The 26,270-nt window shown below is 39.8% G+C and overlaps 1 protein-coding gene across 2 annotated transcripts; it reads left to right on the plus strand.

The window, feature by feature from the left end:
* The first annotated feature begins 2,633 nt into the window (after positions 1-2,633).
* FGF5 (fibroblast growth factor 5) lies at positions 2,634-25,967 on the plus strand. Of its 2 annotated transcripts, XM_061420586.1 has the most exons (3): positions 2,651-3,224; positions 11,358-11,461; positions 23,917-25,967. In XM_061420586.1, the coding sequence occupies exons 1-3, from the start codon at positions 2,864-2,866 to the stop codon at positions 24,262-24,264; spliced, it is 813 nt and encodes a 270-aa protein (XP_061276570.1). In that variant the 5' UTR covers positions 2,651-2,863; the 3' UTR covers positions 24,265-25,967. The 2 variants fall into 2 exon arrangements, with proteins under 2 accessions (XP_061276571.1, XP_061276570.1); XM_061420587.1 differs by lacking the exon at positions 11,358-11,461 and having other exon boundaries at positions 2,634-3,224.
* The last annotated feature ends 303 nt before the right edge of the window (positions 25,968-26,270 follow it).

The raw sequence follows: 26,270 nt of genomic DNA on the forward strand, positions 1-26,270 counted from the left end.
CTTGTTCTTTTTTTAACAACCCAAATACATGTTCAGCCCTCTTCTAGATTTTTAAAAGTCCAGTGGTACCCACTCTACATGCTCCTGCACACCATACTCATTCAGTTTTAATCGCAACTTCAAAAAAAAAAAACAAAACAAAACAAAACCCAGCATCCATCACAGTTGAGAAGGAGTCTGAGATCTGATTTGCCAGACTCAAACCACTCTTCTCCACTGGTCACTCCTCCGCTTAGCAATGCTCTGCTTTCCCTGACGTTTCACTCTCAGAGGAAGTCGGAGGGCACCTTCCCACCCTCCAGGTACAGCTGAGCTAAAACTTGAGCAAGTGTCTTGGCCTTCTGGGGTCATCCCTAGACAAAAGTTTGATCCCTAGCTGGAATCTTGCAGGAGATGAAAGGGATACAAGAATGGCTGTTTCACTGGGGGTGGGGTTGGAGAATCTGAAAAACAGAGGAAAAGAAAAGGAGGAATTTCAGCGAGAGAGGCTCAGCCTCAGAGTCTCTTTGGCCCTAGGGTTTGGAAAGGAGGTTGATGGTGTCTTCAAGGTCAGTCACTTTCCTGCTCTTTCAGCAGACCCCCAGGGAAGAGGAGGTGGAGACACAAGCAACTGGATTTGCTTTGGAAAATCTTTGTCACTTGAGGCATAGGTGGTATACGGTGTCACAGGCAGGGGAACTTACCGATGCCATGGGCCTTAAACCCTGACAGCTTTGTCAGAGACTCAAGGGCATCACCTGCAGAAGGCACAGTGCCCAGGCTCAGCATTCTTTACTCATTCAGCCTGAAAAGAGGTAATGTCAGTCAAGGAGATTGTTGTGAGGGACCACCTGTCCTCAATCTCCACTTTCAGGATTGCCTTGCAAGGATCTGCTTACCTGTGGTAGTTAAGCCGGAAGCCTAGAGCTTGAGCCAAGCACAGCAGAAAGAGAAGGGGTGTTTAGCCCAGGATGGCATCCTACATAGGGCTTCCCTGTTGGCTCAGACAGTAGAGAATCTGCCTGCAAAATGGGAGTCCTGGGTTTGATCTCTGGGTTGGGAAGATCCCCTGGAGGAGGGCATGGCAACCCACTCCAGTGTTCTTGCCTGGAGAATCCCATGGACAGAGGAGCCTGGCAGGCTACAGTCCATGGGGTCACAAAGAATTGGACACGACTGAAATAACTTAGCACTGAAGTGATTTAGCATCTTACACAGTATGTCAGGAGCATTGTGCCCAGGCCATACACATCTGCGAGTGATGCACCCTTTCTTTCCCCTCTCTCCCTCCACCCAGTGGCTTCACTAAGTTGTCCAGGTGACTTTCTGTTTACAGCTGCCTTGATGTTAAGTATTCCAGCCAAGGAAGATTACCAATCCTGAAAAACAAACAAGTGCTTTATAGGCTTCTAATTATTGAGATAGGATTCCTCAAGTGGGACTCAATAATAGAGGAAGCAAGTTCTTCCCATCAGTCTTAGACCTTATCGGGCCAAATCACCTTATCAGGCCAAATCACAGCCTTTTCATTAAACTGAACAGTGAATAATGTACTAGAATGTAGTTTCAGGCTTCAAATATGTTTCCAGACGGAAATATTTCAAGAATGTAAGCCAGGTATACTTCTCAGATAAATGACAGTAGGGGCATCGCCTACACGGGAATTCTCGGTTCTCAGGTTTCCTGAAATCCAGAGCGCGCATCATTAATCATTCAGTGGGGTCGGCCCTTCAGTCAGCGGCAGCTCTGAGTAAGCTGAAGCGAGCCGTGAGCTAATCCTTCCTGCCACGGGGATCCTGGCGCGAGAGAGGACAACTGGACAGTCGGTCACATGCGTCGGTGGTGCCCAGACCCTGCCTCTCTTGCCGGGCTCCGAGCACGGTGTGCGTGTGCGCTCACGCTCCGGAACGCAGACCCGGAGCTACCCAGAAGGAAAAACCGATTCGGCGGCAGGCGGCAGGATGTTTAGCGCTACCAAGAGTTTCCCAGCAGGAAAGCAGCTCGAGCCCTGGCGTTAATTGCTTAAGGTGGCTCTCTAAACACTGAATAAACCCACTCCTTAGCTCTTTAGTAAATCAGTAGCCACAACAACGGCCAGAGCCTTCTACCCAGCGCGCCACACCAAAGCCTTCCCAAGTTGGGCTGCGAATCCTTGTTTGGTTCTTGGCGGCCAACACTTGGAGCACGGGCGGGGGATTCCCCCCGGCCGGGATGAATCCCCCTCGGGATGCAGTTCCCGAGACACCCCCGGGGCGGGGATGGTGACAGTCGGGTCGGCTGGGCACCGGGGAAGTGAACTTGGAGACTGGATCCTGGGTAGGCGAGGGCGCGTTGCTGGGACGCCAGCGTTCCGCGGAGGTGCGAGAGGATGAGAACTCACTCACTCGGCATTTCAAGCCCCCATCCCAGGGGCTCGCGCGGGGCTGAATTCGGCGCCGCGTTGGCTTGAGTGGAGGTGGCCGTGCGGCGCGTGAGAACTGCTGGGGTGCGTGGCCCGGGTGCGCGCGCGCCGGGCGTCGGGGTGCAGCTTCCCTCCGCCCGGGTTCCCCTCCCATTCGCCCTCTCCCATCTCCTCCCTCCTCCACACCCCCGCCCCTCCCCGCACCGGCCGGAGAGTACACAAAGCGGCGGGTGAGGGGAAGCTTCGCAGGCGTGCACGGAGCAGTGAGATCACTGGCGTTATAAATATCCCAGTGCCAGCGCCGAGATCCGTTCGGGTGGCCTCCCTCTCTCTCGCTCCCCCCCTCTCCCTCTCTCTCTTCCCCGAGGCTATGTCCACCCGGTGCGGCGAGGGGGGCAGCGCCAGAGGCACGCAGCCGCGCAGGGGCTACGAAGCCCAGAACCAACCCTGCAAGATGCACTTAGGACCCCCGCGGCTGGAAGCATGAGCTTGTCCTTCCTCCTCCTCCTCTTCCTCAGCCACCTGATCCTCAGCGCCTGGGCTCAAGGGGAGAAGCGCCTCGCACCCAAAGGGCAGCCCGGACCTGCTGCCACCGAGAGGAACCCGGGAGGCGCCAGCAGCCGCCGGAGCAGCAGTAGCACCGCGACTTCCTCTTCTTCCCCTGCCTCCTCCTCCTCCGCGGCTTCTCGGGGCGGCCCAGGAAGCAGCTTGGAGCAGAGCAGCTTCCAGTGGAGCCCCTCGGGGCGCCGGACCGGCAGCCTCTACTGCAGAGTGGGCATCGGTTTCCATCTGCAGATCTACCCGGATGGCAAAGTCAACGGCTCCCACGAAGCCAATATGTTAAGTAAGTTGCTTGCTCTCCTCCAAAACCTGTCTTGAGCGGGTGGTGGGAGCATCGAGAGGGACCGCCGGTTATTCCCCAGGCTGTAAGCGCACCTTCCGGAGCCTGGGCCACTGGGATTCAGCCGGCCCTCGAAACAGCCGGGCGGGTTGTGTTGGAGGTGCGTCTGGGTGGCACGCACACCCTTACCGGTCTCGTGGGGATGGGGAAAGGCGATTCCTGAGGTACAGGCTACCCCGAGGCTGGTGCAGACAGGCATCTTGTTTCCAGCTTGCCCTGGTCCCAAAGAGGAGCTCCAACCTGTGCCCGGAGGAAAACCAAAAATCTTTCTCCTTGTTTAGTTTCTGTTTACCTTCTGCTTCTGTTTACCAGACTAGCATGTTCCACTGGGCAGCAAAGTGCACCCCTTTACCTGCCCATAACGAAACAGTTCTTTTAAAAATAACCAAATCTCACATACTCCCCTCTCACAACCGCTACCACAAACCCCAAATTGCTACATAATGTGTGTGCGTATATGTGTGTGTGTGTATCCGTATATGTCTCTTGTAGGTAGGTACATATTTGCACATCATATACATATAGGATATATAGGTATACCAGACAGGAGACCAGACGTTCTCTGACTGGAAGAAGACAGTGATCTAGAAAACTGGACACGTTTCGAGAGGGAGACGTGATGGACATTCGAATTATTAATTCTGGAGTTGGGTTTAGCAACGTTTAGTATCTTGAGACCATGACCAGACCTTGTGAGGAAGAGTGGCCGGCCTTTTGTCCTCCAAGGACAATTAAAGGAAAGTTCGGTATTTTAGAGAACATTTAGAGGCAGTTCAGTTCAGTACAGGTGAAAATTTTGTGGGTTTTTAAATTTAAGCCAAGTTTAAAATTTTCTTTCTTAGTTTAGCTCTCTCTCTCTTTCCCTCCTTCCTTGTCTCCTCCCTTCCACTCTGTCTGAGTTTCCAGACCATCACTGCGGTTCCTGATTCTTCTGTTTCTCCAAGGCAGCAGAGGGGAAAGATGTGTGGGACTGGGGACATCTCTGCGGACGTTTTCCTCGGTAGGGCCAGATGGCTCTTCCAGCCGGGGCTGGTCCAACAGATAGACTCACGGCCGGGCCTCAGGGACCCAGGGAGAGTGGAAACGTGGCCAGGAGACAGCGCACAGTCATCCGGCCCGGAGTGTCAGCCTGGTGGCTCCCAGGTGTACTTAACTTTCTCTGCCTCAAGCCAGTGAACTCACAGATTTCTTCTTAACCAAGCTCTGGAGGAGCGGGGGCGCCACTGCGGGGCTGGCAGCCGCCCCCACGGGGGGTTGGAGATGCGCATATCGGTGGGGGGGCCGGCTGGCAAGCTCTCTCTTGGGAGTTCAGGAGGCGGGAAGTGGAACGCTAGCGCGTCCACGCCTGCCCCTTGCCCCTGACTGCTCCTACCGCCTCTGCCTTCAGCTTGCTGTGCTGCCCGTGGTGAGGTGGCTTGGAGCACCGAACCCCAGAGAGGGCCTTCCGCGTCAGCCCTAGCGAATGCCAGGGCCTCCCACACGCTCTTCAGAGGGGACTGTTTGTTTTTTTTTTTTTTTTAAAAGAATGTATTTATTTTTGGCTGGGTCTTCCTTGCAGTGGCAGTCTTTCTGTACTTTCAGGAGCCCGGGCTACCCTTCCTTGTGGTGCATGGGCTCCTGATTGCAGTGTTTCTCTAGTTGCAGAGTGCAGACTTCACTAGTTGCAGTGTGTGGGCGCGGGAGTTGAGGCACAGGACTTAGTTGCTCAGGGGGATATGCAATCTTCCCGGACCAGGGATTGATCCTCTGTCCCCTGCTTTGGGAGGTGAACTCTTATCCACTGCATCACCAGGAAAGTCCGAGGGGCCTACTTTTGTGTTTTAAGGTTCATTGCACTCGTTAAACTTCTCGCCATATTTGGTGATAAAAGGCAAGGTCAATTAGGGTGAAGGGGAATTTCCGGAGATTTCAGGGTAAGCAAATGTTATGTCTAAGCAAGTGTTACTTCCATCTGTCCTCATTTTGTCCCACCCAGCTCTCCTTCCACCAGACATCAGAGCTCATTTCCCCACTTGTGGTAATCTTTCCCTCTTCCTCTTACAGGAACACTGTTTCTATTCTGTTCTTCCTGTTGTTCAGTAGCTAAGTTGTGTCTGACTCTTTTGAGATGCCATGGACTGTAGCCCACCAGGCTCCTCTGTCCATGATATTTCCCAAGCAAGAATACTGGAGTGGGTTGCCATTTCCTTCTCCAAGGGATCTTCCCAACTCAGGGGTCAAATCCACATCTCCTGCATTGGCAGGTGGATTCTTTACCACTCAGCCACCAGGGAAGCCCATTCTTCCTGTAGTTTATCCCCAAACTCAGCCTCAACAGAGAATGACTTCTATGTTCCCAAGGGAAGATTCAAAGCTAACCTGCAAGGAGCCACAGGTTGGATCCCAGAGTGGGTAAAGGAGGTGTTGGAGCGGGTTTTGGTGTGCTAGGAATCTCTGAAAACCAGACTCATTCCCACAGTATTTACCCTCTTCTCTTGGAAGAAACCACAAGAGACAAAGGTTTTTTGCAGCTTAGGCCTTTTGGAGGGGAAGTTATAGAAAAGTAGAGAAAGGGAAAATGAGAACAGATCAACAGAGAATACATTCAGCTAAAGAAGACATTGGCCAGTATTTATTTCCAAGGTACCTTTTATTTTAAAATCCACTTTGAAAGATATCTAACAAGAACAGACACAAAATGCTGCTTTGTTTCTTAAGCAAAACTAAATAAAAGTGCCTAAATAAAACTTTCTTAATTTAACTAAGAAATTTAACGCTTTCCTAATTCATTCCAGTTTATAACAGCCTTTCACAGTTTAGTCTGTATCTTTTGCTTGGCTTTCGATCAATTCACTTATTCATTCATGCATTTGTTCATGTACCCAACACAGGATACCTAGCTCAGCAAGCTTGATATTCTGGTTACTTGATATTGGGTTAGTTGGGATTTTTTTTTCCTTTGCCTTCTATAGGATTTTCTCACAGAGGAAAGTATAATTTGTTTAAATCATGGTGATTTTCAGCTTTGTGATGTCTGGAATGTCCTATACTGTATCATAAGATTTTGCTACTGTTGATCCATGAAGAATTTATAAAATATGTCATGTTTAAAAGGACAGCATGTAATTTGAAAGTTTAAAATGAATCTCTGTCTTTAAGTAGCTGTGAAAGAGAAACAAGATCTGCTAATTGAAGTTGGTCATAGACCTTTTTGAAGATAGCACATGATGGTTTCCTGATACATATGTAAACACAGGAGTTGTTTATGGACTATTGGTTGGAGTAGATGAGGAAACATTTGCCCAAATCTCTTAAGAGATGCTGAGAGAGCTTGGACCATGAGAACCATGGAGGATACATCAGTTTTACCTCATCATCTAATTCTATTGTCTATGAGTTAGCAGTGATGGAAAACACATTATTCTGACACAGCTTGTTACCTCTGTAAAGAGTCAAAACTCTGCCATGAAACTGCATTCTAACAGGTTCTTCTAAACTCCATAATTTTCTGTAATGTTTATCAGAAGAGAGAAATATATATGCATGTATGTTTCATGACTATCATTTGACATTAAAAATTTTCCAAAACCCTGAATATTTTTTGTTTTGTTATCAAAAGTACATTTCCCATAGATCTTGAAATATAATTTGTTTAGCTAAGGTGTACCACTTAATATAGTCTTAGCTTCTCATACAAGAGTTATCCCAAGTTTTAAAGACAAGAATCAAGCTCACTGCACATAAACTCTTATCATAGGAAATGCTAAGGAAGGATGAAGATGGGCAAGACAGGATAGATGATAGAATTCCACTACTGAATGAAAACAAAACTTTCCTTTAATTTCTACATTTTCAAGTTTAATTTCAATACAATGCTTCTGTTGGCTTATCTTGGGCCACTGAAGAAAAGGCAGTCAAGTAACTGTCAGTTCAGGGAGCAAAAGCTTAAGGCTATAGCTACACAAAGACTAACCGTTCACATAAAATTATGGAGATTACAGTCATTTATTTTGGCTAGCTTTTAAAAATCTGAATTCACTGTCAACCTTGTTATTAATGCACAGTCAACCTTTATATAGTCCCTGAAGCCTAAATAAACCAGAATCTATATGGAAAAACTCAAGTGGCAAATTTGCTAACTTAATGAAGACTGCTAAACTCAGATTTCAAGACTCAGATTTCAAGACTCAGATTTGATAATGACTTATCATGTTTGTTGCTGTGTGAAGCCAAGTAGAGAAACTTCAGCTTTAAATGATTTATCTTTGAGAGTTTTCAGATGCACTGTTGAAATCTTCTGAATACATGGAATATTTGTGTATCTTATTCACTGATAAAATAGAAAAAAGGGAGATGTCTACATAACTGTATCAACCATCATTGATAAAAGTCTTACTGTATTAAAAATTCTAGAGGGGACTAAGTGAACAAATCTAGATAGAGATTTTCTTATGGGAATAAGTTTACTTTGTAATGAACACCTAATGCTTGTAAGTAGATTAAGCAGTGCGAGACCCTGAATCCCTGCATCCTTCAACCTAGATGTCAATCCCAGAATTCCACCAACAGAGAATAATTCCTTCAATTTAACACTGCTTTTTACTTTTGATCCTCTTAAATGTGAGCACCCTAGGAAAGATAACACATTGTCACTTGTACTTTAATGTGAATTAATTTATACTGATCTCTCTCTCTTTCCCATTCCCCCTGCTGCTGCTGCTAAGTCACTTCAGTCGTGTCCGACTCTGTGCGACCCCATAGATGGCAGCCCACCAGGCTCCCCTGTCTCTGGGATTCTCCAGGCAAGAACACTGGAGTGGGTTGCCTTTTCCTTCTCCAATGCATGAAAGTGAAAAGTGAAAGTGAAGTCGCTCAGTCGTGTCCGACCCTCAGTGACCCCATGGACTGCAGCCTTCCAGGCTCCTCCATCCATGGGATTTTCCAGGCAAGAGTACTGGAGTGGGGTGCCATTCCCATTCCCCCAGCAGGACCAAAATAGCAGGAGATTACTAAGACATATATTCATACATGTGTACACATGGAGTATCCTGAAAAGGAAGAGAGGTAGTGAGATGATCAAAGAAACAATCCAACTTACAAACATTCACTGACTGTAATCTGAGACACTTGGCCTTCCACAGTTTTTCTTCTGGCTACCATTTGGGCTTCCATGGGAATTGTAAATTCCCATCAAATTTATTATTGCTGACTCCTAAGCGGAAATTACTAAAATTGAAAAAAAAAATCAATTTTAGAGAAATGCTTTCTGAAATTTATATACATGTGATTTAGTGCACATAGGTTTAAAACACTTAGAATTCTTTAATGAGTTATTGAGATTTGGCATAAAAATCAATAGGCCTGTGATCTTTTTAGGCAGGTGAGGGGAAAGAGGTTGAATTGTGGGGCCTGAAGAATCTACTCTAATATTCTATGAAAAAAGACATTGTGAAATTACTGTTGAAATGACTTTAAAACTATAATCTTACGAGTGTTCCCAATAGTACACTATAATTACATTAAAATTTAGAACATCATACCTAAGTTAACTTTTGAAAAAACAATTATTTCATTTAATCTCAGCTTGTTTCTTTCCTTCATTCTTCATAACTTGAAATAGAATGATTTTTGCAGAATTATATTTTCAAGGTTTCAATTAAATATAATTTTCTTAAAATTATAAAATCCTTTTATTCTCAGGCAATATATCATTTTTTTGTACTGGAACTTATAAGAAAAGAAGCCATGTAGTATGTAATAAAATAACATTTTCACACATATTGTTTCATCTTCCCCGTATTTAAAATTTATTACAATGCAAATTTTATATAACATATACATGCAATTGGGAAATGAGTCAAAATGGGTCTTTCTTAAAAATAGAATATGTTGTCGGAAGCCAGTTATATAAACAAAATATTAAACAAATATTTACAGAGCCCTTTTGTCTTGACCTCTTAAATGTTAACCTGCAAACACATGAGAATTAATGAGAATTTTTCCCCCCCACTAATACACAATAGATTACAAAACCAGGTGATTTTCCAGACAATAATACAGAAAACCTTTACCAGTAAAGAGCCAGGCGTTAATTGAGGGAAACATACAATCAAGTCTTTTCTACCAACTCCACATTGTCTGTTTTGTATCTGTCATTCTACACATAGATGATTTCTTGTGTTCTCCCTGTCTCATTTTTTAACAGATGTCTACATAGTATTCTCAATTGTATTTATCATCTCCAAAATATCAAAAATCATTAATGCTATTTTCAATATCACCCTGTAATTTTGATAGAAATATAACTTTGCATCAGATATTCTAATCATGCTTTATTAATAATATTATTATTGTACTACATTATGTAGTAAATTTATCTTTACAAAGCATTCTGTGTGCTTTGTTACTATTTGATAAAATGATAATGCTTCTAAGTCTTTGGATACGCATCACAATCAGTCTGTATCATAACATCTATTATAAATTGAATTTTGAAAACATTTTGAAGAAAAAAATTTCTAAGACACAGTGTTGTTTTGGTTTTTTTTTTAGGAGTTTTTTTTTCCTGAAAGCAAAAGTAATTCCTTTCCAATAGTTTTTAGATTTGGGGGAGTTCGTTTTAAAGAAACACCCACTAATAAAGTGGTAGTGGTAGTTTTCTTGAGATGTGTTTTATTTACTCCAGGCTAAGAACACTTATTCATAAGAACAGTAGTTTCCCTATGAACTTTCTGTTCAAGTATTTTTTAAAAATGAAGTTGAATAAATAAGTGGCAGGATTTGCTACAGTTATAGGTATTAGGTCACATTATGCAACATTTAAGTGCTCTATAAAGATACTCATGTATGTGTTTGTATGTATTATATACATGTATATCCACAATACACTGCTTCTTGTATATTGAATAATTTTATATATACTTCAAATACTGTAGGAGGAGATTACTATGTTAAGAAAATCTGATGAACTTCCCTATTCAACAGAGTCCTATTGAAATATGCTAATTAGAATATATGCTCAAAATACTACAGATTGAAATATTGAGATTTTTTTTCCTTCTCCCTTCCACTCCCACTTGCTTCCTTCCTTTCTTCCAAGGCAGGTCCCTTTATAGCTTTAATGAATAATATTTTATCTTTTTTATTTTTGCAATTTGATGTAGGCAGTTAACAAAAAGCCCTATGCTTTTCTCTTGTTCATATGGCATTACATATGAGTTTATGGTAAACAGGCAGGAATTCCAATTATATACAGACTATGAGTTTCAGCTTCTTAAAAATACCCTATGAACTGTAGTGTGCAACTCTTTTGACCCAGTGGATGTGAACTTCCAAGTTATTATAGGAGACAGAGGGACATAGACTTGGTAGTTCTCACTATGAAATACCAAATATAAATGATAACATAATAAAATACCTCATGAGATTTTTTCCAGAAGAGTCATTCAAAATGCAAGATGTCTCAAACCGTAATCCATCAAACACTTCATTGAGCTAACAACCCCAAATTATCTATGGTGCTTTCAATGTCTTGTTATGTGTAATCTTGAAATAAGCAACCACTAAATGATAGGGTATGATATATATTGATTTGTACTTTTATAATTATGGTCATTTGAGAAGAGGGATTTTTTACTTCATTGAATATTGTTTTCAAGGCTTCCAGTGATTTATATTAATTTTGAGTGCAGTTGTATGTGCTTTAATATTCAATGGACTGTCTTATCTTTGACCGAGCAACAATGCATGAGAATTATTTTGTAAAACATTTTAAACAGTCTTTTCCATTTCTCTAGAACTTGAAAAGATTCTTCTGTCAAACACTGATTATGAATAGTGACATCATTTTAGGAAAAAATGAGTGCTAATGAAGCACAAGCAAATTTTGAACCTTGAAATTTATCATTTTAAATGAATACTTGAGTGCTAAACCTTTTTTTCCTTTTACATAATAAATGTCACAATAAACAAGGATGTTCAATACTTTTTTAAAAAATCACAGTAATAAGGAATGGAAAGAGTCTCTGTAGAAATTTAAATCTTCACAATGATATATAGAGGAGTCTGTGTTTTATTTTGGGATTTCTGTCATCCTAGGTATTTTGGAAATATTTGCTGTGTCTCAGGGGATTGTAGGAATACGAGGAGTTTTCAGCAACAAATTTTTAGCGATGTCAAAAAAAGGAAAACTCCATGCAAGTGTAAGTAGAACTACTTTATATTTGTTAAAGGTGTTACAGAGATTTTACATGTGTAAAATGGAACGAGTGATTTTCCAAATTGATAGATAAGACAATTTGCCCAGAGAACTTTATGTTTTTCATTTTTATAAGATTATGTGTCCATTAAACCAAGAGAATTGTGTGTGTTTTTGTAAGTAATAATTTAAATATTTTATTTATTTGAAAAGATAATATAGAATCCACAAAAAGGTTTAAGGATAAGTTTATTTGAAAAAAGCATTCTCTAAGTGATTGTCATTATTTATGTCTTAATAGTGGTCCAAGTAAGGAGAAACATTATGGAAATACGATATTATATTTTAAAGTTACATACTGATGGTGATTGTGTAACCAGTAGATCATGTTATTAATTTTAAAAGCTACTTATTATGTCAAAAATGGAGTCTAAGTAATAAAACATATTTATTTTAATAAGTATGGTGGGAAGAAACCAATAATGAGATGATTTTGACCTTTAATAGAGAAATTTCATTTGAGACATTTTCATCTTGTAGTTTTTGTTACATCAAAAACAATTAGTTCTTAAAACTACGAAGACTGATTCTGCACTCGTAAACACTTTTTTTGGACTAGTTACGCAGTTTGTAATCAATTTATGAATTATAGATTTCTACGTTTTGTTCTGAAAATGCTCATTACTTGGGAAACACTAAAATGTTTTAAAGTTAGTAAAGTACATTTAGCTTAATTTTCCTGTTGAGAGTTTCTTTCATTAGTATTAGTGTGTATGCACAGCCCTTAAAGTTATTTATGCTTTGTCTGTGGTATACTGTTTTGTCACACTAAATCATTTTAAAAAGCAGTTCTTCTTTAAAGCTACTCCTTTAATCCTTATTCACTTTAATTCTTATTAAATTGGAGAAATATGACTCCCAGTTTTCAAAGTATATAGGAAGTTTTAATCGAGCGCAGTCAATTGAAACTTACTAATTATGATTTCTGCTTTACAGACTTTTAAAAAATTGAAAGAGAATTTCACTTGGTTTACTGTTTAAGACTTTGTTTTCCTTTCTCTAGCATCTAAAGGTGGCTTGTTAATAGCTTTTGAAGGAGATCATAAAACTGAAGCTATTTCTATAGTTATTTGGGGATTAAATGAGATAATATATACAAAGCTTTTTAGAACAATATTAGGTACAATGTAAGTGCTCAATAAATATTACCTATTATTAGATAATTCAAATTTAAATACAATAAACTACTATAATCTCAGTTTATTAAATCTTTGTTAACCTCTTCAATCATCCATTGCAAGAGTTATAACTAGATTTACTTATCTCATTTTCTGAGCAGATTATTTTATTCTAGCAAATTACAATATTCATAAAATAATTGCTCTGGTTTATAACCTATTTTAAGGGGCAAAGTTCTGTGGAAAGCAGGACATGCCAGTTTATTTTTAAAAAGATGTTCTAAAAATCCACACACAGAATGGAAAAGAATCATCAAATGCTTCTGCACTGAATAACTTTTCTTCGATCTACTTTGGTCATTAAAGATTGAAACACCTTCAAACTCTAAGCATTATAATAATATGCAATTCCTGAAAAAAATTTTCTGTTATTGGTTTGCTTATTTTGGGTGAAAATATTAATTTTTAAAATATTCTGATTCAAGCCTTAGCATATGCAAAAAATAGACTACCTTGGGCCAGCTTAAGGATAATTGTCGCAGCAAGCAAAGTATTACAAATGGATGCCAATTAGAAAGGTCACACTGAGAGGTTAGGATACATGATTCCTCTGTCAAATGCAAGTAACAAATTTCCAGAAACTTGACCCAAATGTCTAAGGAAGGCTGGCTGAAATAATGCAGATAATGCAAAAACAGCATCTGTTATTCTTTCTCATCTTGGCAGGCTAAGTTATTTCATGGAGTAATGACTTTTAAACAGTACAAAGCAAGCCTTGCTCTTGTCACTCATTGAAGCTCTTTGATATAAAAGTCATTCTGATGACTTTGAGCTGAATTGAAGATAAAAAATTAAGCCCTATGATTATGCGAATTTTTAAAAAACCAATTGTCCAAGCCCACTGTCTCTTATTTGAGCTTTTATTATTCTCTCGATAGACACCTAATTAGATTATAAAGTGAATTATTTTTGAGGAAGTTGAATTTAGGTACAGTATTAGCCCTAATGTTTATTAGTTATATGCCAGATGATTTCCTTCTTCTTTTTAGTTACTAGTTAAACATGTTGAAAAATTGTTCTTATAACTTTAAATATAATTATTTGATTTAGTTTGACTTTTGCAAAGTTTCATCACCACTAAAAAGGCTAAAATGCCTTACACTTTCAAGATTAAATATATAATTAAGTGAGTTGCTTTAAATTAATAATTGTGCAGAGCCATTTAAAGAGTAACTTTATAATCATTTCAAAAAATAGCTATATAAAATCATCATGTTGTATATCTTAAACTTACACAGTGTTGTATGTCAATTGTATCTCAATAAAACCGGAAAAATTTTAAATTAATGAAGAGTAACTTTGGGGTTCTATTTACAAAGTGTGAACTATAAATGTAAAGTAGTCATATAATTCTGGGGAAAGTAAACCCATAGTATGTCGAGAAATATTCATGGATTATAGTAGATTTTTCTTGTTTTATATAGTAACAATCAGACTATTACAAATTAGTTACTAGATAGAGATAAAATATCTGTATATTTCTTTCAAAGTTCTTTCACTCACATTCTCTCATTACCTGGTTAGGTGAGGCAACAGTCTCAGTCAGAGATGTTAAATATTTTCCTAAGTTACCACAGTTAACAAAAACTTGAACCAGAATAACATGCTTTAAAAATTCTCTCTCCATTTAAACGCTATAATGCTTGGTATGGAAAAGGTAGCTCGAAAGAAGATATTTTGTTTCATTTGGAACTATTTACACTATTTTCAGCTATTATTTTATGGAAATTAATAGTTGCATGTTTTAATAATATTTTTATGCTACATTTTAAAGAGTGAATTCTGTGGTTCATCCTTAGACTATTTTTGCTTTCTTCTCTCTCTTTCTCTCTCATTCCAAGCTCTTTGGGAGGATCTTTTTCCCCCATCTACTTCTGTGTCTCCTGTACCTGATTTTAAAGTCTAGAAAGGAGGAGACGTGTGCACCATGAAACTTATCACACTGTTTTGTAAATGTTGGTCATTCAGTGTGATGAGGAGCTGCATCGGGAACCTCTTTTAGGATGTACTCCCGGAAGAAAAAGGAGATCTGTTTCATTCACAGAAAATCATCTTTCAGAAAATGCTTCATGGTCAGTGGACACGAAGATGGTGAACAGTATTATCAGCCCAGAAAGCTCAGGTTTAGGCAACATTTATGCTGACCTCCTTTGTGTGCTAAGTTTGTTAATTCTGTAAGAGAAGTTTTATCTGGACTTCAGCCATCTCAGTGTGCTCTGCTCTGTGCACTCAGTCAACCAACACACTCATATTAATCTCCACGCAGCTCCGATTCAGACCTTTAACTGCTGCTGCTGCTGCTGCTAAGTCGCTTCAGTCGTGTCTGACTCTGTGTGACCCCATAGATGGCAGCCCACCAGGCTCCCCCGTCCCTGGGATTCTCCAGGCAAGAACACTGGAGTGGGTTGCCATTTCCTTCTCCAATGCGTGAAAGTGAAGAGTGAAAGTGAAGTCTCTCAGTCGTGTCTGACTCTAGCGACCCCATGGACTGCAGCCCACCAGGCTCCTCTGTCCATGGGATTTTCCAGGCAAGAGTACTGGAGTGGGGTGCCATCGCCTTCTCTGGACCTTTAACTGGAAGACCCTAAATAGACAATGCAGTCAGATCCCTAGTGTGCAGGTTTTTTTTCAGCAGCCGTTGCAAGGAGGAAGGTGTCTGGTCTTTTTCTCAAGATGCCTTGAGAATCATTGAGAGAAGCACGAGGTAATTGTTTCCCCAAGACCCTGAGGGTTAGTCAGAGCCTTCTCTGTGGCCTCTGTACTTTATCCACTTACTCCCAGGCTGAGGTACTAGGTGAGGCTGAGCACCCTTCTCTTTCGGTCTCTCTCTGCCTGCCTGTCTGTTCATGCTCCCTCCTCACTCTGTTCTTGCTCTCTTCTCAGGTTGCTTGTCTTTATCCAGAGTCTCATATACGGTGCCTTCCTGGATTTATCTGAGATGGGTCTGGATGTAAGAGAGGGAGATCTTGAGTCTGGTAGTTAAATTGTGTCATTCTTCTTAAACCGTATTGTTTTACTTAATCTTTCTATTCCTTGGCTTTATCAGCTGTAAAAGGAAGAAAATTAAACTAACAATACAGGGTGATAGTGGAGCATTTTAAATGAGATAATACATATAAAACACTTAGAATAGTTCCTGGAAAGTATTCAGCATTTAATGTTAGAACAGATCTTCCTGAATTTGCTCTCAGGCAGCTGTTTCATGATCCTATATCCCCTCTCTCCTCTTTCTGATTTTGGGGTCAGGCAGCTGTGACCCCCTTGGATATTTAGACCAGCCTCAAATCGCATTCATTATTGGCCTTTTTGTTCTTTTCTTTAGGTCCCAACTCGTCTTGCATACAGTAGCCTCTTATGTCCTGGGTTTTCCTTTTCCCAAGGAACTTAATTTGAAAGCAAGGATTTCCAATGGTCATAATCTCATAACTTTTTAAGATCCTTCTCGTGCATCGTGTTTTTTTCCCTTAAAAATCTAAATCTTAGAAAAAGTGGTTATCATGAATTTGTCAGTCTTTTCATAAACTATACGTGATCACCCATTGGTTGTTGGGGGAAAACATTTTAGCTTATTTTAAACATACAGAAAGAAGCATGTGGTGGAATTATTTTTGTTTCTCAGGGTTTTAGGGGATCATGCTTGGAAGGAAAGCTAATTGCAGAGTTTACGAAACAGGCATGGAATGTATGCTTGATCAGCCCTGAGCAAGGACTAGAAAAGCCTCCTTTCTTGGTTTCAGAGGGTGCCAGCTGGCTTGCCCAGGATGAGAGTCTGGACTGGACTTCCTGAGCTGGGGGCAGAGTGAGGAGGAGTCCGCAGCCCCAGAGCTGGGCATGTTTATTGAAAGGAGAAATGAAGATTTGAGTGATGGCTATCATCATCATTAAAAAAATAATTTATTGGCCTCTGTAAAGGAATTGAATAGAAACTTCCCTTATCCTCTGTGTTGTGCTGTGCTAAGTCACTTCAGTCATGTACGACTCTTTGGGACTATATGGACTGTAGCCCGCCCCCTCCTCTGTCCGTGGGATTCTCCAGGCGACAATACTGGAGTGGGTTGCCATGCCTTTCTCCAGGGTATCTTCCTAACCCAAGGATCAAACCCCTGTCTGTTATGTTTCCTACATTGGCAGGCAGGTTCTTTACCAGTAGCGCCGCCTGGGAAGCACCCCCATCTTCTAAGAACTTTCAATTTACACAGTAAAATTGAGTACCTAGTAACTCAGGCTAAAAAAAAAAAAATGGGTTCAGGATTCTACCTTTGCAGTAAATGTCAGTTTTCCCTTAATTTCACACTATGTTTATCTGGTTGTGCTGTGCTCAGTCGTGTCCGACTCTTTGGGACCCCATGGACTGTAGCCTTCCAGGCTCCTCTGTCCATGGGGATTCTCCAGGCAAGAATACTGGAGTAGGTTGCCATGCCTTCCTCTAGGGGATCTTTCCAACACTGAAGCTCTATTTTATTGAGGAAAATTACATGTAATGAATTGGCTTGTAGCTTCGGAGATCCATTTCAGCCTAAAGTGAGAGATGGTGTTCTATATCTCCGGTGGCTTGGGGAGTGGCACTTGTTTTTATCAGTATTTTAACATGGAGCAACTTTAGGGCAAGGTAGTACTGTACAGAAGCCTAGGAGATACCCTTGGATTTGCTCGTTGTTACTGAAAGAGCTTGAATCTAGGATTCAGTAGATGAGATTTAAGTCTTAGGCTTACCTTGGCATTTGGTAAATGTGGGGATTTAGAGGAACTAGTTTCTTTATTTTTCTGGCTGGAAAATCAGATAATAGCATCCTAATAGTTGTGGAATTATGTGAGAATGAAATAATATACGTAAAACACCTGGCCTCAATAGCCCAGCTCTTTTGAGCAAGGTGACTCAGACGGTAAAGAATCTGATTCAATGCAGGAGACCTGGGTTCGATCCTTAGGTCAGGAAGATTCCCCTGGAGAGGGCAACCCACTCCAGTATTCTTGCCTGGGAAATCCCGTGGACAGAGGAGCCTGGCAGCCTACAGTCCACTGGGTTACAAAGAGTCAGACATGACTAAGGGACTGAGAACTCATGCCTGAGCACTCACATATATTCCCTTGATTGCTCAGCATGAAGTATTGAGATACAGAATGGCCAGATTAGAGATTGCTAAGCAGGAAATATGGCCAAGCTCTGGAGATGGCACGGCTTGCCTACAACTGACCCATACAATACTTGTGAAGAGTAGGAGGCCACCTTCAGGGTGCGTGCTGCCCTGTTCTGGAGTTCTCTGCTTGGGAGCAGTTGGAGCAGGGTCTGGCTTTCGGCTTTCACTCACTACCGAAGGTTGGTACTTTTGTGCTGGGAACATCCTGTGCGACCGTACAAAACAGCCTGGGCTTAGGGCACCTGACCCGGGCAGTCCCATTGGCATGGGTAGTACTGGGAACCAAAACACACTGAAGGAACATAGAGGAACCGGAAGTAGGGATGCAGGCAGCAAGAAAGTGTTGTTTAGAGCACAATTTGGTCTATAACTGCGTTGATTACAGTCTATAAGAATAGTTTAATGATTTAATAATATTATATAGCCTTCGACAACATTTTAATTATTTGTATTTATTACTTAACTTTATAAAGTTTTGCAAGAGGCAAATCAAATAAAAAGTGAAATAAAGAATTAAAATTGATTAAATACCCCACAGACTCGAGGGTTTATACTCCAGGGCTTTGCTATTAGCCTGAATTCAATCCTCTTTATACATCTCTTTCATACGTCATATATTTACTTTGATAGTGGCACATAATGAGAATTGGGACCCTATTAACATGCCCTCAGCTCCCTTGCTATAAGATTCTCAATCATCTTAGAGCATGTTGACTAAGAAAAAAACTATATTAAAAGGTTTTAGAAAGTTTTTTTAAAATATTGTTTCAGAAAGAATTCTCTGGTTTAATTGACCTTCAGATTTCAATTAAGCAGACTTGTTCTTTTGTGGAATATTACTTTCTTTGAACTGAATTTGATTTTTCTTTTAAATATCCACTGTGTGCCCTCTCCCTGTGAGGAGATGAGTAGAATCAAGGCAAAGTGTTCTCCTAAGCCCAAAATTCTTGTTTTATTTAACAGCACTGTGTTGCCCCACCTCTGAATTATTTCCATAGTTTCAAGCAAAAGTAGTGTAATTTAGTTTTTATTTGTTCTGTCAATTAAGACTATTTTAAATTATATAGAAATCAGCCAATTTAAACATTTCATTTTAATTTTGCAGTTATGGCTTGTTGACTGTAACTTATTTTTACACTTGCAAAATCAAGGAGAAATTAAAGAGAAAAACACAGATAATTTAAGTCAACAAAGAACACAGGCAGAACCATATTAAATTGTCTTTCTTCGTAAAAATGGCAACCAGCAGTGTCTGGGATGTGATAGATGGTCAATAAACATCTATTGAATAAATTCAGAAAATAATGAATTAGAAACAAAGATAGGGGTTCTTTATGAACATGTTAATGATTGGTTTTGTTGTAGTGACTGATGGTGGTAGGATGAAGGTGATGTGTGTTCTGTTTTCAGTAGCTTATTTGAAATCTGATTCACCTCTCTACTTCACACCTGAACTGTAGATAAAGTCTTTATGTTGACTTCACTTTTTCTAGGGAAATAATCCAGTTCTTTTATTTATTTTTTAAGTTTTTGGTTGGAGGATGATTGCTTTACAATGTTGTGTTGGTTTCTGCTATAAAACAACATGAGTCAGTGATAAATATACATGAATCTTCTCCCTCCTGAGACTCCCTCCCACCCCCACATCCCATCCCTTGAGGTTATCACAGAACACCACAGCTCTATTATTTTAAAAGTATATATTTTGCTAAAGGAGTTTTTATAATTCCAAAAGAATTTCAAAGGTTAAACTTAGCCTGGTAGATTTATTATCTAAAATTGTATAATGGCAAATGTACATTTAAATAATTCTGCTGCTTGATGACTCTGCTATAGAGATGTTTAATGAGTAACATTAAGGATAGCCATGCACTGCTTCCCTGGTGGCTCAGGGGTTAAAGCGTCTGCTTCAATCCCTGGGTTGGGAAGATCCCCTGGAGAAGGAAATGGCAACCCACTCCAGTATTCTTGCCTGGAGAATCCCATGGATGGAGGAGCTTGGTGGGCTACAGTCCACGGGGGTCACAAAGAGTCAGACATGACTGAGCGACTTCACTTTCACTTTCATGCACTGCTTGGGGTTCCCATCTTGTCTGAAAAGGGCCAGGAATATTGATAGGAACAGTCAGTTTCTCCAGAAGAAACTAGATCCCCTGATGAAAAAAAACTCACTGAAATGTTCATTTCAAATGATTCTGTTCCATCGTAGCTGGAAGAATTTTTCAGACAAAACATTAAATTAGAAGTCAATTAAGAAAACCAAAACAGTCTGACTGCCTTTGCTTCTGTTTCAGTGTGAAGTTTGGAATGGCTAAGGGCCTACAAGTAGTGTGTGGGTCCTCAGAATTCTATCTCTATACCCCATGTGACAATTAAGTGCCCCTTGAAAGACCTAGAGCATGAACAGTCATCCTGGTAAAGGCTTCTCTTAAGAAAGAACATGAATCTTGAGCAGAGGAGGGGGAGAAGGAGAAAGTTTTTAGATGCAATAATTTTAGGGACAGTATTGCTATAGGTTAGGTGTGTGTATGCATGTGTCTGTTGGTCACATCAATTTAAAAAAAAATACAGGTTTCTTCTTTATTTTCATTGACACTGTTAGGAGAAAAAGGTTAAATTATACAGTGCTGCTAAGTCGCTTCAGTTGTGCCCGACTCTGTGCGACCCCAGAGATGGCAGCCCACCAGGCTCCCCCATCCCTGGGATTCTTCAGGCAAGAACACTGGAGTGGGTTGCCATTTCCTTCTTCAGTGCATGAAAGTGAAAAGTGAAAGTCAAGTCGCTCAGTCGTGTCCGACTCTTAGCGACCCCATGGACTGCAGCCTACCAGGCTCCTCCATCCATGGGATTTTCCAGGCAAGAGTACTGGAGTGGGGTGCCAACACTTTTTAAAAATTTGTCAAAATTGAATTAAGTAATCACTGCTGTCTTTATTTCAGGAAAATGATTTTTGTGTGTGTGTGAAACTGGGGTAGAAGTCAAGTCAAAGTATAATGTACTGTACATTAGAAATGTTATTCAGACATATTTTAAGAAAAAAAATCTGAGGCAGAATGAATATATGTGCTACTGTTTTTTAATGAAATCTTCCACACCTTTCTAAAATGCTTGTCCATTTATGTAGCAGAAAATATTCCAGAAGACTATTGCTGTTGTTCAGTTGCTAAGTTGTATCTGACTCTTTTCCACCCCGTGGACTGCAGCACACCAGGCCTCCCTGTCTCTCACTGTCTCCCAGTGTTTGCCCAAGTTCATGTCCATTGAGTCAGTGACACTATCCAACCATCTCCTCCTCTGCAGCCCTCTTCTTTTACCACATGACTATAGTTTTTATTTTACAATAAAACTTTGAGATTATCTAATTGAATGGGAGAGCACTGATGTCCTTTTAAGAGCTAAGTTGACAAATCTATGTTTGGTTTGTAAGAAAGCCTTTTTAATGGAAAGCCAATAAGAACAATAAATGTCTCCTCTTCTAAAGGAATGTCAGCATAGCACCCTTGTCCTAGGTATGGGCCAGTAGGTTAGGATGTGATGAGAGAAAGCCATAGACAATGGTTCTTTAAAACACTAGATTATAGCCTGCTAAAGACCCAGTCAAAGAAATTGCCAGTAGACAGATTCTCAGATACATAGTATCAGAGTCCTCAGATAAAGAGCTTTTTGACTGAACTACACTCTACACTTGAATGTAAATAACTTAGGTAGACTGTCATGTGTAAGATAAATGTGCTATTGGAAATACTCTGAGATTGGTTGTCTTCTGATATTGTCAGTACCTTTCAAAACTCAAAAATTCTATGTGGCCATCAACAGTAGGTATATGTAGATTGTTTTGCAGTGTTCAGACTTCCAGATTACAAGGTTGGGATCTGTACTGCAGAAGAAAGCTTGATATTATTAGAGAAGCAAGGAAACTAGAGGACTGTTAGTTCCAGTGTGGAACTAAAGCAGAGCATATTAAAAAGCAGAGACATTATTTTGCCAACAAAGGTCCGCCTAGTCAAAGCTATGGTTTTTCCAGTAGTCACGTATGGATGTGAGAGTTGGACCATAAAGAAAGCTGAGCACCAAAGAACTGATGCTTTTCAACTGTGGTGTTGGAGAAGAATCTTGAGAGTCCCTTGGACTGCAAGGAGATCAAACCAGTCCATCCTAAAGGAAATCAGTCCTGAATATTCATTGAAAGGACTGATGCTGAGGCTGAAACTCCAGTACTTTGGCCACCTAATGCAAAGAACTGACTTATTTGAAAAGACCCTGATGCTGGGAAAGATTGAAGGCAGGAGGAAAAGGGATGACAGAGGATGAGATGGTTGGATGGCATCACCAACTCAATGGACATGAGTTTGAGCAAGCTCTGGGAGTTGGTGATGAACAGGGAAGCCTGGTGTACTGCAATTCATGGAGTTGCAAAGAGTCGGACTGAATGACTGAACTGAACTGAACTGATGGAACCTCTATGATATATAAAGAATTATATATGTAAACAAATATATATTTTATATATATAATATATATGTAGTTGTTTAGTCACTAATTCATGTCCAGCTCTTTTTTCAACCCCGTGGACTATAGCCTGCTGGTCTCCTCTGTCCATGGGATTTCCCAGGGAAGAATACTAGAGTTGGTATTTAGTGTTCATATATATGGGTCAAGATCCTTAGTATTCCAAAGCCCAAGACGTTTGTACAAATGGTCCTCCCTGAAATTGTGAAACCTAGTCCAGGATAGGGAATTCTACTTCTTTGGGAGTTATGGACTCTTTTGTATTTGATGAAAGCCAAACTCCAGATCCTTTTCCTAGAAAAATATTTTGATTCTCACAATAGCCTTATGGCTGCACGTATTGTGAACAAGGAGCCTAAAGCTAAGAACTCAATTGGCAGAACTAGCATTTGATTGCAGGTCTATTTGGCACCATCTCGCGCTCTTCCCCTATGCTGTGTTCATTCAACTTCCTCAGTACGGCACACTGAGCCTTTTCAGAGCTGGTACTGGCCTACTTTGTCATCTTTATCTCTGGGTCCTTTCTCTATGCATCCTAAGTGAAAGTCACATTGAACAACTTATAGTAGCTTCCTGATGACCTGTGAACACACCGTTGCTGTTCCCTGAAAAACCTCTCATGTCACCTGATTACTATTATCTCATTGTACTTTGAGACTCAGCTCAAAAGTCACTTTTTCTAGGAAGACCTTCCTGCCCTCTTCGCTGCCACCTCTATCCTTTTAGATGCCTTGTACCCTCTGCATACCACTATCATAATTCCATTTATCAAACTGCACCGTGATGAATGTCTACTTCTTTGCTTATTCCACTGTTCTGTGAGCATTTTCAAGGGCAGGTGTGTGTGTGTGTGTGTGTGTGTGTGTGTGTGTGTGTGTAGAGGGAAAGAGAGAGTGATATCTGCCTGAAGTGTTGCTAGTGACTCCAAAAGGTAATTTTTTTCTTCCTGGCATCAAATAGACTCTCCTGTATCACTGTGTGAAGATGAATTTTTTCCTAAAGAACTCTTAACACATGCAATATTAATAGGGCCATATGCTACCCCTTTCTCAGCACCAGGAAGCACACGGATGAGACTGAAAACTGTATTCTTGTTTCAAAGGATAACATGACCCCATTTCTCTGAATGAATTCATGTTTTACCAGGCAATTGTTTCTTAGTAATATAGTACTATTTACTTTCTTGATGGTTTAGGAGGGGGAAAATCTTACGTTAAAAGTTAAATTTTTAACTAAAATTTTCAATGTATGTTAAAAAGAGCAACAGAATTTAAATATATTGAATTCCTGTTATTTTAATATACACTGATATTATTTCACAATTGTGTAATTCGTAGTAAACCACCAGCATTACAAAGATGAATGAAGTAGGAATATAGAAATGAAAATAGTAATTTTAAAGCAACTTTAAAAGAGGCAAATGTGTCTTTATAAAGAGAATGGAGTCGGAGTGCAGGGGCCAGTGGAATTCTTGTTTTTCTTTATAGTCTTCTATAAAGACTTCTTTATATTACATGCTGAAAATATTATCATTGCTTGAATTTCCTCCTCCTCTTCTTTTTTTTTTCCTCTAGGCCAAATTTACAGATGACTGCAAGTTCAGGGAGCGATTTCAAGAAAACAGCTATAATACCTATGCCTCCGCGATACACAGAACTGAAAAGACGGGGCGGGAGTGGTACGTGGCCCTGAACAAGAGGGGGAAGGCTAAACGGGGCTGTAGCCCCCGGGTTAAACCTCAGCACGTCTCTACCCACTTTCTGCCAAGATTCAAGCAATCGGAGCAGCCGGAACTTTCTTTCACAGTTACTGTTCCCGAAAAGAAAAAGCCACCTAATCCCGTCAAGCCAAAGGTTCCCCTTTCCGCACCTCGGAGAAGTCCTAACACCGTGAAATACAGACTCAAGTTTCGCTTTGGTTAAGACTTACTTTGGTTTTGTGATAAACCATGGAGTCTCCTCAGGAGTTTCTGCAGCTGTCCTCAGTGCTCTGAAGACAACTTCTTGGACACAGCTTCAGCTATATACTACACTGTATTGAAGTCAGGTCATTTGTTTCAGCTTGACTGAAACAAAAATGTTTTCTGATAGTAACTGAACTGGAATTCTTTGTACCAATATAGGGAGTTCACGACGACATAAAGCCTTTTGCTTTATGCTTGGTGCATACAGGGATTCTTTTTTGGAAAGTTCAACAGTGGGAACTATGTATTTTTCTGACTTTTACAGATCAACCTGAAGAAAACATACATGATACATTTTTATTTTTGGTTTCCAAAGAATATTTTGATGGAGATAAAAGTATTTTATTAGATTTTTTTTTAAAGTACCTCTGCATTGAGCATATTTTCTTACTTTTATTATTTCTAATTGATAAGATATGAAACAACCATTTTAATGCAGTTTATGAATTATAAATATGTTTATAGACCATTTTTAACATGTGGATTTCTTTTTCATTGTTCTCATTCATTGCACTTTTAATTTTTATTATGATTGTTTTTCTACCATACCTCAGATCATGTAAGTTTAATTTTACATCTTAAAATGTTTAAATTCTCTTCAACAGCACTAAAGGCTCAGCTTGTGTTTGTGTGTGTGTGTGAGTGTGTGTAAATTCATGATTTTATATATGGAATCCTGTCTCTGTGGTGGCTGGGCTATAATGGGTTAGAAGTAAGGAGAAAATGTAAGGAATTTTTGGTGGAATTAAAAGTTGAGGCAAGGAAAAGTATTAGAGGTTCAAGTGCACTGATTTTGCAGTGTTTATTGATAGCTAATTCTACCTTGCCTTCACTTCCCATTTTATCTACCCCCTGCCCTCATTCTTTAAAGCTGGAGAAATACATTTTATTGTGTCCATCAAGCATAGACTATGAAACCAGAGTGCTTAAAATACCTCTTCTATGACCTTCTGCTATCTCCACTGTATAGATCCACAGGGAGCAACCCATTTAGTGGAAAAACACGGAGAACCGAAGGAGATGAATCATGTAACAGTTATCCATGTCAAGTCCCATTATCTAAAATATTATTACTCAAACACTCTTTGAGTTTCCTATCCTAAAGGTAACCACCTCAGTGAATAGATCTGCCCTTTTATAAGGAAAATTTCTGATGTATATTTTTAAATAGTTGGCTATGTGACATGGGAAACTTAATCTGATGAGTTGAAAATGGCACTTAAATGTCAACCCAAATACTGAATGTTTGGTATAAGACAGAAAATTTAACTGAAAAGAATTTACATAATTTATTTTCTTGGGTAATCATTTTTATGGAGTTCTATGAGATAGAAGTATTTTCTTCAGAAAGGTGGCAATAAAAATGGTAAAGCTAATGTTTAAAAGTATGTCCCACAGGAAGAGCAAAAATTGTGCACAGGAAGTTTGTGATTTGTATTTAAGCACGTTTCTTTTCTTTTAAAAGATATTGCTAAACTGTTTTTTTTTTTTAGAAACACAGCATAGTTTATTTTGATTTACAAATGCAAAGTGGAAACGCAACAAAATTGAACTTACTACCATTTAAACAGATTGCTATGTTTCAATAGAAACTATACACATTATATATAATTTATATAAAATCCACCCATCAACTAAAACATCATATGTATATCTAGTATGGTGTTTTTATTATAGAACCAACAATCTGATTAAATGTTGTTTGCATTTAATGCATGACTTAAAAAAAATAAAATTCTACAAAAGTTTTAACTAATTTATATATTAAAAATCTCCTGGATTAAATGAAACAATGAAATTTTGCCAACAAAGGTGTGCCTAACTCTTATCTAATTATCATATTTTCTTACATACATGGTAAAAGCTAAAAATAATCCTCTAGTTTATTCTGATTTATTGTTTAAAATTATACACTGTATATCAAGTTTTTAGTGCACATGAAAAATAAAATTGCAGAACAGGAGA

This window comes from Bos javanicus, chromosome 6 (genome assembly GCF_032452875.1).
Source record: "Bos javanicus breed banteng chromosome 6, ARS-OSU_banteng_1.0, whole genome shotgun sequence".
Lineage (NCBI taxonomy): Eukaryota > Metazoa > Chordata > Mammalia > Artiodactyla > Bovidae > Bos > Bos javanicus.

Excerpts from the sequence above, each read along its gene's own strand:
- FGF5 (XM_061420586.1), top strand. The coding sequence starts at position 2,864 with ATGAGCTTGTCCTTCCTCCTCCTCCTCTTCCTCAGCCACCTGATCCTC. Across the intron at positions 3,225-11,357 it reads CCACGAAGCCAATATGTTAA|GTATTTTGGAAATATTTGCT; the intron begins GTAAGTTGCTTG and ends CTGTCATCCTAG. Across the intron at positions 11,462-23,916 it reads AAGGAAAACTCCATGCAAGT|GCCAAATTTACAGATGACTG; the intron begins GTAAGTAGAACT and ends TTTTTCCTCTAG.